The sequence below is a fragment of the Rhinoraja longicauda genome, chromosome 24 (assembly GCF_053455715.1).
Source record: "Rhinoraja longicauda isolate Sanriku21f chromosome 24, sRhiLon1.1, whole genome shotgun sequence".
Classification (NCBI taxonomy): domain Eukaryota; kingdom Metazoa; phylum Chordata; class Chondrichthyes; order Rajiformes; family Arhynchobatidae; genus Rhinoraja; species Rhinoraja longicauda.
In genome coordinates, this window is record NC_135976.1 from 25580770 (window position 1) to 25594665 (window position 13896).

Sequence of the window (13896 nt, forward strand, 5' to 3'; positions counted from 1 at the left end):
TCTTAATCAGATGGTTTGAAAGTTTGATTCTTAATCAAATGGTTTGAAGGTTCATTGTAATTGTGTTAAAAATACAAAGGTAACAATTGTGCTGCAATGTATGCAAAATGGCTAGTAATATGCACTGTATAACTATACTATTTCAACAAACCCTATCCCGTTTGTATCCTACAAAAAAAAGTAGAATGCTTCTGAATTGTGACAAGAACATTGTAAAAACTAAAAAAGTGTGATAGGAAGCCAAGCTGAAACGACATTGATTTCTTAAACTTATCTCAGTTCAGTATTGAGTTTGTCAGTACATGAAGAGTTTGTGGTATAGTAAATGTATACCAAGATTCAGCCACAAGTGGCATTAAGATACAATTAAGCAGTTATTGTAAAAAAATCATTTGAAAGGTTGGCCTATGCTGTCCTTTCAAATCCCCATCAAAGGGAGTTTTTAGCCAACATACCAAGAGCATACTGCAATTTAAAGTAATTAGCACCAGGAGAGACAGTTTGATAGATGATAAACTATATTCAACAAAGTCAATTAGGATGTGCAGAACTATGAGATGTAAAGTGAAATATTTGTTTACACAGACCATAGAAAAATAATTGGAGAGTCTTAGCATTCAGCAATTTGGATGGTTTCTGGGGACCAAAACAGCAATTAGTTCAGGTCAACGGTTTTTCATTAAGCTGCTGTTCAACCTGAAATGTTTCAATGAATGTCACCCATCCCACTGATTATTACCAGCACCTACAGCAATTTATTTATGTCTCAGTAATCAAGATTTAATCCCATCATGGCTTTTACTCTTGGTGACTGGTTCTTAGAACTGCAATATTCAAAAAAGTGTTTGACTTAGATATTGATTTTTGATTAACCAAAATCAAAGAGTTATTGGAAATTTCCTATTATCTGATGTCCAAAGGAAACTTGAACTAATTATTTTGATCAACTAACTCTGAATATACCTTAAAGCTTTTATTCTAAAACTGCATTTAAGAATTTGGAAACAAATTGAAAGCTCATTGACAATACCAGATTTGGACAACTGATTCAAACATGAACGTGCTAAGTGAATGTTCCATAGCTCCAGAATAGAAACTAAAAACGTCACCTGTTTTCCTACCACCTGTGATTACATTTTGGCAGCTGTTTTGATTTTTACTCCACCTCTTGCGTACACCATACAATTATTACTACATAAAATCAAGATTAAAGACTTTTGAATTGGGCAAATTCCTCAATCTTCATTCTCTACCTACCACCTACCATTGTATGTAGGATCATAGGAGGATTGATAAATAACTGGCAATCACCAAATTACTTAGAGGAACAGTCTGATATACTGCAAGCGGGAAACTTGGGATGTGCTCCAGCTCTGCAAAATGTATTCGGAATGTGTTTTTTTAATGCACTGTTTTCACCAATCTTGAGCTTTCCTCCATCTTCAAAGAATGTGTGGCCAAAAGTCATAAGAGGTTCTCCTAAAAGGAAATAAAGGAAAAGATTAACAACATTGGCCGTTCAAGAGTCAAAGTTAAATAGTTTAGATTTGAACATTCCTGTCTTTTTCTGGGCACCCAAGGGTTAAAATTGAAGAGTTTTCCCTGCAGTTAGATTTATGCAAGATTTGGTCAATGTTCTCAAAATACCAAAAGGAATTTACAAAATGGAATTAATGGGATATAGTCTAAAAATTAAAGCATCCCTTTCAGGAAATATGGGAAAGTGTAAAACAACCACCTCAGATCTCCTTTGTTTCTTTCCTCCTACCTTAAACTTATGCCCTCTATTTCAAGATTCCTCTGCCTTGGGAAAAAGATTATTGACCATTTGCCCTCAATTCTATAAACCTCGATAACATCAGTCTCCTACACTGCAGTGAGAATAAACCAGCCTATCAAGTCACTCCTTTCCAGACAATATCTTGGCTGCATCCCAGAGTGCTTAAGGAGGTAGCCCCAGAAATAGTGGATGCATTAGTGATAATTTTTCAAAACTCTTTCAAGATTCTGGAGTAGTTCCTGAGGATTGGAGGGTAGCTAATGTAACCCCACATTTCAAAAAGGAGAGAGAAAACGGGGAATTACAGACCAGTTAGTCTAACATCGATAGTGGGGAAAATGCTAGAGTCAGTTATTAAAGATGGGATAGCAGCACATTTGGAAAGTGGTGAAATCATTGGACAAAGTCAGCATAGATTCATGAAAGGTAAATCATGTCTGACGAATCGTATAGAATTTTTCGAGGATATAACTAGTAGAGTGGATAAGGGAGAACCAGTGGATGTGTTATATCTGGACTTCCAGAAGGCTTTCGACAAGGTCCCACATAAGAGATTAGTATGCAAACTTAAAGCACACGGTATTGTGGGTTCAGTATTGATGTGGATTGAGATCTGGCTGGCAGACAGGAAGCAAAGAGTAGGAATAAACGGGTCCTTTTCAGAATGGCAGGCAGTGACTAGTGGGGTACCGCAAGGCTCAGTGCTGGGACCCCAGCTATTTACAATATATATTAATGATTTGGACGAGGGATTGAATGCAACATCTCCAAGTTTGCGGATGACACGAAGCTGGGGGGCAGTGTTAGCTGTAAGGAGGATGCTAGGAGGCTGCAACGTGACTTGGATAGGTTAGGTGAGTGGGCAAATGCATGGCAGATGCAGTATAATGTGGATAAATGTGAGGTTATCCACTTTGGTGGCAAGAATAGGAAAGCAGACTATTACCTGAATGTTGGCCAATTAGGAGAAGGAGATGCAACGAGACCTGGGTGTCGTGGTACACCAGTCATTGAAAGTAGGCAGTGAAGAAGCGAATGGTATGTTGGCATTCATAGCGAGGGGATTTGAGTATAGGAGCAGGGAGGTTCTGCTGCAGTTGTACAGGGCATTGGTGAGACCACACCTGGAGTATTGCGTACAGTTTTGGTCTTCTAATCTGAGGAAAGACGTTCTTGCCATAGAGGGAGTACAGAGAAGGTTCACCAGATTGATTCCTGGGATGGCAGGACTTTCATATGAAGAAAGACTGGATAGACTCGGCTTGTACTCGCTGGAATTTAGAAGATTATGGGGGGGGATCTTATAGAAACGTACAAAATTCTTAAGGGGTTGGACAAGCTAGATGCAGGAAGATTGTTCCCCATGTTGGGGAAGTCCAGAACAAGGGGTCACAGTTTAAGGATAAGGGGGAAGTCTTTTAGGACCGAGATGAGAAAGTTTTTTTTCACACAGAGAGTGGTGAATCTATGGAATTCTCTGCCACAGAAGGTAGTTGAGGCCAGTTCATTGGCTATATTTAAGAGGGAGTTAGATGTGGCCCTTGTGGCTAAAGGGATCAGGGGGTATGGAGAGAAGGCAGGTACGGGATACTGAGTTGGATGATCAGCCATGATCATATTGAATGCCGGTGCAGGCTCGAAGGGCCGAATGGCCTACTCCTGCACCTATTTTCTATGTAAATCTCTTATGTACTTTCTCTGCTACTACCGCATCTTTCTTGCAGTGTGATCAGAAACTGTACACAATACACTAAATGCAGTCTGACCAATGTTTTGTACAACTGTCAATTGGGCAATAAATTTGTCATGGTCCCATTTAATTGACGCTAATCGGACTCATCTTCAAGCTCTCATATTAATCTAAAACATGCTTGTATAAATCTACAAAATTATATTTGCTGTTATCTTCTCATTGTCTGGGTCAATACAAACCGTATTCCACTGGTTTTCTTTCTTCTCATAGCCTGTATCAATATTAAACTAATCCCTCTGCTCTCTATCAATCCAGATTTAACACACTATCTCACCCTTCTCTTAGCCCTGCATCATTCCATTAATCCCAATAGCCTGCTGTTCCAACAGCTCTGTATCAGATTACTGACATCACTCAACTATGAGAATCTAAGATTATTCCCGTTGATGCAGGTCTTCAGAAAGAAAAATCTTTACTGTTCCACTATCACTACATTGTAGTGGGTCTGGACGCAGCAGGAATCAGGCAAGACGCCAGGTAAGGATTAACAATAACTTTAATGCAGCATCAGAACATCCACTCTCTTCAGTCTCCCGCACGAGTAACTCCAGCCCCTCACAGCCCTGTCCACTCAGTGCCGAGGGGGATGACCCAGGGAGTGGCCTAATCCCCCCCCCCGTCCACTCAGTGCCGAGGGGAATGACCCAGGGAGTGGCCTAACCCCCGGGCACCGCCACAACATAAACTGCCAAAAATCTAAAATGAATCTTTGCTCTTTCTACAGCTGCCACCTCCAACGTCATGAATAACTGATCTTTTGTGCTCTCGTGCTAACCCTTAATGACTACCGACCGGTGGCCCTCACCTCGGTTGTCATGCTTCGAGAGGCTAGTCAAGAAGCACATCTGCGCCCTCCTTCCTCGCAACATGGACCCACTGCAGTTCGCATACCGTCCGAACAGGTCCACGGATGATGCGGTCTCCCAGGTTCTGCACACCGCTCTCTCTCATCTGGACAGCCAGGGGGGTTAATGCGAGGATGCTGTTCATTGACTTTAGTTCAGCATTCAACACAATAGTCCCCAGCAGACTGGTTGAGAAGCTGCTGGAACTGGGGCTTAGCACCCCTCTGTGTGCCTGGGTCCTGGACTTTCTCACCGCCAGGCCCCAAGTGGTCAGGATGGGGGAACACACATCTAGTTCCCTCACCCTGAACATAGGATCCCCCAGGGTTGCGTCCTTAGCCCCCTACTGTACTCCCTGTACACACATGACTGTGGGGCCAGGTTCAGCTCAAACTCCATCATTAAGTTTGCTGATGACACTGTGATGGTGGGCCGGATCTCCAACAACGATGAGAAGGCCTACCGGGAGGAGGTGGCTGATCTGGCACTCTGGTGTCAGGACAATAGCCTCCTCTTGAATGTCACTAAAACGAAGGAGCTGATTGTGGACTTCAGAAGGGCTAAACATCCAAGGACGTACAAGCCACTGGAGATAAATGGGTCTACGGTGGGTAGGGTGAGCAGTTTTAAATACTTGGGAGTCCGCATCACAGAGGATCTGACATGGGCAACGCACATTGCCGCAATGGTGGGTAAGGCAAAGCAGCGCCTTTACCATCTTAGACAACTGAGGAAATTCAAAGTGTCTCTGAGGATCCTTCATTGCTTCTACTCTGGGGCTGTAGAGAGCATCCTGTCCGGCAACATTACAGTCTGGTTTGGGAACAGCTCTGCCCAGGACAGGATGGCCCTGCAGAGAATAGTGCGTTCGGCAGAACGCACCATGGGAACTACACTCGTCCCCCTGCAGGACCTATACATCAGGAGGTGCAGATCCAGAGCAAGCAAGATCATGAGGGACCCCTGCCACCCCAGTAACGGACTGTTCCAGATGCTACGATCAGGCAAACGCCTCCGCTGTCACGCTGTGAAAACAGAGAGGATGAGACGGAGTTTCTTCCCACAGGCCATCAGGACTGTCAACTTTTATAACTCCAGAGATTAAATTTTTGTCTACACTATAGTAACTTATTAACTTTATTTATATGCTGTAACTGTAATTCTTTTTTGTGCACAATCCGCAGGCATTGCCACTTTCACTTCACTGCACATCGTGTATGTGCATGTGACAAATAAACTTGACTTGACTTTAAATTCCTATCTCTTGTTCTGATCCACTCTGTAGTTGCTGATTGCCTCCAGATATCTAATCCAAACACCACTCTTTTCTTGGCTAAACAGGCGTTGATAACCTGTACTGCTGTTACTGAATCATCATTCTGGTTACCCCACACTCTTTCCAGTAGTAGTTGATTGGAAAGCTATTTGAAATGATCACCATGTGTAATGTTTTCTTCTCCGCCCTGTTAGGCAATTAAAGCCATCTTTGATTATGTATGTTGCATAAACAGGGACCACATCATATCATGTTACACCCAGCCACACCAATCAAAAGAAGAATAGAACAGGATGTGTAAGAAGGAACTGCAGATGCTGGTTTAAACTAAAGATAGTCTGAAGAAGGGTCTCAACCCAAAGCACCACCCATTCCTTCTCTCCAGAGATGCTGCCTGTCCCGCTGAGTTACTCCAGCCTTTTGTGTCTATCTTAAGAATAGAACAGGACCCTAATCACAAGGAAGTCAGCCATTTTTAAAAAGAAAACAGCAAAGTTCTGGAGGAACTCCACACCAGGCAGCATCTGTGGAGTGAAATGGACAGATGACCTCCGGGCCAGGACTCTTCCTCAGACCGATGAAGTGGGGGGAGCGCCTTTTTCTTGCAGAGTGATTTCAGAATTATTTGTTTGCAGTTGAGCAACCGTGGCCATTTTGTTTAGGCTGAATAAGAGGATTGTAAAGCAGTAGCATGTTTATGCACAGCAAGATCTTACAAAGAAGGTATTGAAAAGATAATGTAAAAAGGTAATATTTTAATTAACCTCCTGCAGAACACTAGGAGAATGCTCCTGTTTTCACTTGAATCGTCCTCCCGGATCATTAATGCTACTAAATAGTCTGGGTTTAATGGTCCTAAATAAAAGTAACAGCAAGGAGTCAACCCAGATTCTGTGCACGTTTCTGGAATAGATTCTAAACCATTAACCAAAAGATGATATCATTCTTATATTCTGATAAAAGGTAAAGCATAAAAGAGGAAATAATGTATTACTTTAGTAAAATTGCTTCCCTTAATAGTAATCATTCATGCAATGTTGGGAATGGTGCTTACCCATCCTCCTGAATGTCGAATCCAGTTCAGCAGGTTCCTATTGAGACAATCCGCCATAGCAGTCTTGACACTGGGAACCAGTTCAGGCAGTTCCTTAGAATTATACATTCCCAGAATGAGAGCAGTTTTCAGCATGTTCATCTCAGGACCCAACTGTTGTATTCGTATTTGCAGCACATGGTTGTTGCTCAGTTAAGTCACCATTTTCAAAAACACTTCGGAAGTCTTGAAAAGTACATTACATTTTCTTTAGAGAGTTACCAAACAAAAATCACGTGTCTGTTAATATCACACTGTTTAAGAGGGTATGTGTGAAGTAACTTTGCCTTTCAGCAGCTATTCTATTTCTTTAGTTTTATTTGGTGCTCTATGACATGCCTTTTAATATTCATTGATTTTCCTGTTGTAGTTAATGTCTTCCCGATAAGTAATGTAAAATTGCAGCAATTAACGGCCTCATAGGTCATAAGTGACAGGAGCAGAATTAGACCATTCGGCCCATCAAGTTTACTCCGCCATTCAATCATGGCTGATCTATCTCCCCCTCCTAACCCCATTCTCCTGCCTTCTCCCCATAACCCCAGACACTCGTATTAATCAAGAATCTATCCATCTCTTCCTTTAAAATATCCAATGACTTGGCCTCCACAGCCTTCTGTGGCAAAGAATTCCAGATTCACCACCCTCTGACTAAAGAAATTCCTCCATATTTCCTTCATAGAAAGAAACATAGAAAATAGGTGCAGGAGGAGGCCATTCGGCCCTTCGAGCCAGCACCGCCATTCATTGTGATCATGGCTGATCGTTCACAATCAATAACCCGTGCCTGCCCTCTCCTCATGTCCCTTGATTCCACTAGCCCCATGCTTCCTAAAGGAACTTCCTTTAACACTGAGGCTATGACCTCTAGTCCTAGAAGCTCCCACTAGTGAAAACATCCTCTCCACATCCACTCTATCCAAGCCAAGCCAAGCCCCCCCCCCCCCCCCCCATTCTTCTAAATTCCAGTGAGTACTGGCCAGTGCCGTCAAACGCTCATCATACATTAACGCACTGATTCCTGGGATCATTTCTTGTAAACCTCCTCTGGACCCTCTCCAGAGCCAGCACATCCTCAGATAAGGTGCCCAAAATTGCTCACAATACTCCAAATGTGGCCTGACCAGGGCCTCATAGAGCCTCAGCATTACATCCCTGTTTTGGTATTCGAGTGATGTGATGTATTATCTTGTGATGTAATGCACCACAGGCCTGTGTCATGTATTATAATGTTCCTCCAGACTGAGAAGCTACAGAACAGAAGAGAAAAAAACAAGTGATAAAAACACAAAAGAGAGTGATGGAAATGGGACCCAAATTATAGAACTGCAGCACTTGGTGTCCTCCTTTATTGCCTGTTTTTAAACTTTTTTAAACATTAAATATTTATGTCATGTTAAATCAAAATTTTTGGACAGTATTGTAGCAAATTGCAATATTTCTCCTTCTACAAATGCAGCCTGAACTGGTGAGTTCCCCAGCATTTTGTTTTTATTTTGGATTTTCATATTTTCTTTCTTCTTCCATCACCACAACAGGCCAATCCATTAAATGCATGCAATAAAGTCCAGAAAGAAACCATATCAACACTGGTCAAGTGATGTACTCATCTAGGCAAGTGGACAGTATTACTTCACACTGCCTCATGTCTTGTATATGATCGAAAAGCTTTGGAGTGTCAGAAGAAATTACTTGCTACAAGATATCCAGCCTGCACTCTAGTTTGTGGCCACTCCAATTTAGTTTTTGGTCCTGCCTTCAAACATAAAGGTGGTGAGAATTTCCTGTCAGAGATTATCATTGCCTGCTGTGACATAAATGTTGCTTACCATTCATCAGCCTATGCCTGAAAGTTGTCTATATCTTGGCCCATGCTGGATGCATGATCATTTGCTGAGAATTGACTACATCGTACAAAGAACATCTTCATTTCTGACCTTGTGATGGAGGAAATGGATCTGATGAAGCTTTAAAAGCGGCTGTGCCCAGGAGAGTCGGAATTAATTTATTTAATGATATTGTAGATTCACTAAACTGGTTCCAGGGATAGTGGGTTTATTGAATGAGAGGAACCCAGTTCTCTCGGTAGCTCGGATAAAGTTCTACATACCTGATCATTTAGCAGCTCGTGAAACCTGGGTTGAAATGTCTTCATTTCCTGCTGAGCAATGTCAGAGTATTCCTCTCCGAGCTTCCGCAGACACTGAGCTACCTTGAGAATCGCCTCATCCTCCAAAATAGGACCTGTATGCAATGTAAATGAACCAGGAAACAAATAAATCCTCTCCTAATTTATATCTCAATAGGATTGCATTCAAACTTGTGGAAGTCATGCCAATAAGTGAAGAGTATTTTGTGCTGTGCCCCGAGTCAGGACCTAATTTGGGTTTCACCCATGACAACAATTACTCTAGAAGAATAAAGAGATACATGTTAGCTACATCACCAAGTTTATCTTCAGCGCATTGCTCATGGGACTGCAGCCAAACTGCTATGACAATGGGGGAGGATTACCATAAATGCCCGTCTTGCTGGTGATAGCTGTACCACACAAACATGTACCTGCTTGGATTAATCTATATTATTACACATCAAGAGCCTTTCTCCATTTGCCAGGACCCAAATCCAACCTACATTCCCCGGACGCACCAGTTTACTCTCACATCTCAAAGATGTGCAAGTTAGTAGATAAACTGACCACTGTAAATGTCCTTGTGGGTAGATGAGTTATTGGAAAATGGGTGAATTAGGTCAAGAGTGCTTAATTGTCATCTGTACCAACAACAGAGCAATTAAATTCTTGCCTGCAGCAGCTAAAAGACCTGTAATACAATACCATGAGATAATATAAGCAAAGATTAAATAAATGATTTACAGGCTGTTCCCAGGTACACCTTCAGAGAGTCATCAAGTGCTGCTAGAATATCATCAACTTGGAGAAAGACACTCTTTGGTCGGCCCAAAACTTGTTGGCCTCTCAGCAGAGCGAGGTGTCCATCAGTTAATGTTACTGACTGGCCCATTCCAGATTGTGGAAGTGAGTGCCGAGGGAGTTTAGAAGGTTGAGAGGGGACCTCATTGAAACTTACAAAATAATGAAAGGCATAGATGGATGAGTAGCTGTGGAAAGAATGTTTCCACTGGTGGGGGAGTCTAGGACCAGAGGTCACAGCCTCAGAATTAAGAGCACTCTTTTAAAAAGGAGGCGAGGAGGAACTTCTTTCATCAGAGGGTAGTTAATCTGAGGGACTCATTGCCAAAGGGCTGTGGAGGCCAAGTCAGTGGATATTTTTAAGGCAGAGGTAGACAAATTCTTGATTAGAATGGGTGTCAAGGGTTATGGGATGAAGGGTCTCGACCCGAAACGTCACCCATTCCTTCTCTCCCGAGATGCTGCCTGACCTGCTGAGTTACTCCAGCATTTTGTGAATAAATACCTTCGTTATGGGAAGAAGGCAGGAGAATGGGATTAGGAGGTAGTGATCAATTCAAGTCAAGTTTATTTGTTACATACATATTATACAAGATGTGCAGTGAAATGAAAGTGGCAACGCCTGCAGATTGTGCTAAAACTACAAAACAGAATAGAATTATTTTTTTTAACAAAAAATTAATTAATACAGTAAATTAAATTAGTCCCTGGTGATACGAGTGATCAGTGATGATTGAATGGCAGAGCAGATTCGATGGGCTGAATGGCCTAATTATATTCCTATAACGTGCGACGCTCAACGCCAAGGCTCCGTTGGGAGGAATCACAGTCTAGGGTTCGTTTGCAGTTGGACATTGAGTCCATTGGACCGCTCAAACAAGGGAACGGATCTCACCCGGTGGGGGTCAACAATGGCAAGAGTGTATCAAGGAACTGTAGATGTTGGTTTAAACCGAAGATAGACACAAAAATCTGGAGAAACGCAGCGACTCAGGCAGTAGCTCTGGAGAAAAGGAATAGTAGAGACCCTTCGTCAGATTAGGATGTCTGGTTTAAGGATAGTTACAGACCCTACTCAATATGACACTCATGAATGATTTGACGCTGCGAACATGGGAAGTGTTTTTGCACTGTTTTTGTTTTGTATAAACTTTTAAAATTCTAGATAAAGTTTGTTTTTGGAATCTCTCTTCTCTTCCTCCATGTTCCTTGCTCCGTTGCCACCTCCCCACCCATTACAGTCTCTCCCCCATCCAAAGAACCAATGAAGGGGGCCTTCCCCCTCCCACACCAACGACAGCGGACGCTCACAGGGCACCGGGCGCGGATATCAACCCTCTTCCCGCCAGTCCCGACAACGAGCGGCGGGCCGCGCCTACCTGAGCTGCCGCAGTCTGTCTCCAGCGAGCCCCTTGGATTCTGCTCCTGCTGGTGTTCTTTGATGATCGCTGTCTGGTCCCTTCGGTCGCCCATGATGTGGCTGAGCTGGAACGGAGTCGAGACGTGCTGCAGCGGACCGAAAGTGCGGCCACGCCCCGGGTTAAGTTCAAACCCCCCCCACACTCTCCAGCTTGCCACGCCCCTCCGCCCCCCACACTCCCCCGCCCCGGCCCCTCCCTCACATTCTCCAGCCCGGCCAAGCCACCTCCGCCCCACACTTCCCAGCTACGGCCCCTCCCCCACACTCTTTACCCCAGCCACGCCCCTCCGCCCCCCCACACTCTCCTGCCCGGCCACGGCCCCGCCCCCCACACGCTCCAGTTCGGCCACGCCCATCTCCCCCATACTCTCCAATGCGGCCACGCCCCCAACGTCCCCCCACACTCTCCAGCCCGGCCACGCCCCCTCCGCCCCCCCCACACACTCCAGACCGGCCACGCCCCACCCTCCACACACTCTCCCGCCCGACTCCGGCCACCGGGTTGAGCTCGAGCACGAAAACGACTCCCGCGCTAATCTCGAACGTTCACGTCGCCTTCGCACCTTCGTCCCAATTCTTGACTTATCCCCCTCCTGATCATTGCCCCGTTCCCATTGTTTTCTTCTTCCTCATGCTGCCCCCTCATTTGTTCCGACACTCATACTCCATTGTATAAGAAAATAACTGCAGATGCTGGTACAAATCGATTTATTCACAAAATGCTGGAGTAACTCAGCAGGTCAGGCAGCATCTCGGGAGAGAAGGAATGGGTGACGTTTCGGGTCGAGGCCCTTCCCATACTCCATTGTCCCATATCCACATTTACAACACACATTATCCAACCTCACCCTCCAACGTTTTCCTTCCTCACATCCCATGCTCACCGGCCATTCCACATATCTAATTTCGACTCCCCCCTTCACTGCTTCCAACTTCTATCCCTATTCTTACCTCATACCCAAATATCCCCTGAATGTCCCCTTTCCCATCCATGCTCTGTCGTCCTACATGACACTCGACCCTCAATCCCTGTCTCTACCCCTTCATCTGCATTCCATCCAGCCTCCTCCTTTCATTCCAACTCCTTCCATCAACTGTGGCTCCATCCCTATCCCCTTCCTCCATTTCACCTCACTCCATAGTTTTTCTTGCTCCATCTCCATTGCTAAGGGAGACACAAACAATCTCCCGGAAATACTAGGGGACCGAGGATCCAGTGGGAAGGAGGAACTGAAGGGAATCCACATTAGTCAGAAAATGGTGTTAGGTAAACTGTTGGGACTGAAGGCAGATTAATCCCCAGGGCCTGATGGTCTGCATCCCAGAATACTCAAGGAGGTGGCCCGATAAATCGTGGATGCATTGATCATTTTCCAATGTTCTCTCGACTCTGAATCAGTTCCTGTGGATTGGAGGGTAGCCAATGTAACTCCACTTTTTAAGAAAGAAGGGAGAGAGAAAACAGAATTATGGACCAGTTAGCCTTACATCAGTATTGGGGAAGATGCTGGAGTCGATTATTAAAGATGTTATAACAGCGCATTTGGAAAGCAGTAACGGGTTTGGTCAAAGTCTGCATGGATTTAAGAAGGGCTAATCATGCTTAACTAACCTTTTGGAATGTTTTGAGGATGTAACAAGTTGAATGGATATGGGAGAGCCAGTGGATGTGGTGTATCTGGACTTTCAAAAAGCTTTTGAAGGTCCCACACAAGAGATTAGTGTGCAAAATTGGAGCACATGGTATTGGGGGCAGGGTACATGGATAGAGAACTGGTTGGCAGACAGGAAGCAAAGAGTAGGAATTAACGGGTCCTTTTCAGAATGACAGGCAGTGACCAATGTCGGTCTCGGTGCTGGGACCTCAGATGTTTACAATATATTAACAAATATTTAGACGAAGGAATTAAATGTAACATCTCATAAGTTTGCGGATGACACAAAGCTGGGTGGCAGAAGCATGGTGCAGTATAATGTGGACAAATGTGAGGTTATCCACTTTGGTGGTAAGAATTGGAAGGCAGATTATTATCTGAATGGTGTCAGATTAGGAGAATGGGGGTGCAACAACACGTGGGTGTGCTTGTACAGTCACTAAAAGTAAGCATGCAGGTACAGCAGGCAGTGAAGAAAGCTAATGGCATGTTGGCCTTCATTGCAAGAGGATTTGAGTTTAGGAGCATGGAGGTCTGACTGCAGTTGTACAGGGGCCTGGTGAGACCGCACCTGGAGTATAGTGTGCAATTTTGGTCCCCTAATTTGAGGAGACATTATTGCTATTGAGGGAGTGCTGCATAGGTTCACCAGGTTAATTCCCGGGATGGCAGGACTGAACTATGATGAAAGAATGGGTCGACTGGACTTGTATTCGCTGGAATTTAGAAGGATGAGAGGGGATCTTATAGAAACATATAGAATTCTTAGCAGATTGGACAGGGTAGATGCAGGAAAAATGTTCCCGATGTTGGGGGTGTCCAGAACCAGGGATCACAGTTTAAGAATAAGTGGTAGGCCATTTAGGACTGAGAAGAGGAAAAAATCTTTTCACTGAAAGAGTTGTGAATCTGTGGAATTCTCTGCCACAGAAGGCAGTGGATGTCAATTCACTGGATGTTTTCAAGAGAGAGTTAAATTTAGCTCTTAGGGCAAAAGGAATCAAGGAATATGGGGAAAAAACCAGAACGGGGTACTGATTTTGGATGATCAGCCATGATCATATTGAATGGCACGCAGGGCCGAATGGCTTACTCCTGCACCTATTTTCTATGTTTTGTAAGATTTGAGAAGTTTTCCCTCA

At 44.1% G+C, this 13896-nt stretch overlaps 1 protein-coding gene across 1 annotated transcript; it reads right to left on the reverse strand.

Annotated features, from left to right (window-relative positions):
• Positions 1-11201, reverse strand: LOC144605496 (uncharacterized). The gene is made up of 4 exons (XM_078420840.1): positions 11059-11201; positions 8858-8991; positions 6709-6801; positions 1-1479 (listed from the first exon to the last, which is right to left on the reverse strand). The coding sequence occupies exons 1-4, from the start codon at positions 11150-11152 to the stop codon at positions 1465-1467; spliced, it is 336 nt and encodes a 111-aa protein (XP_078276966.1). The 5' UTR covers positions 11153-11201; the 3' UTR covers positions 1-1464.
• Between the last annotated feature and the right edge of the window lie 2695 nt (positions 11202-13896).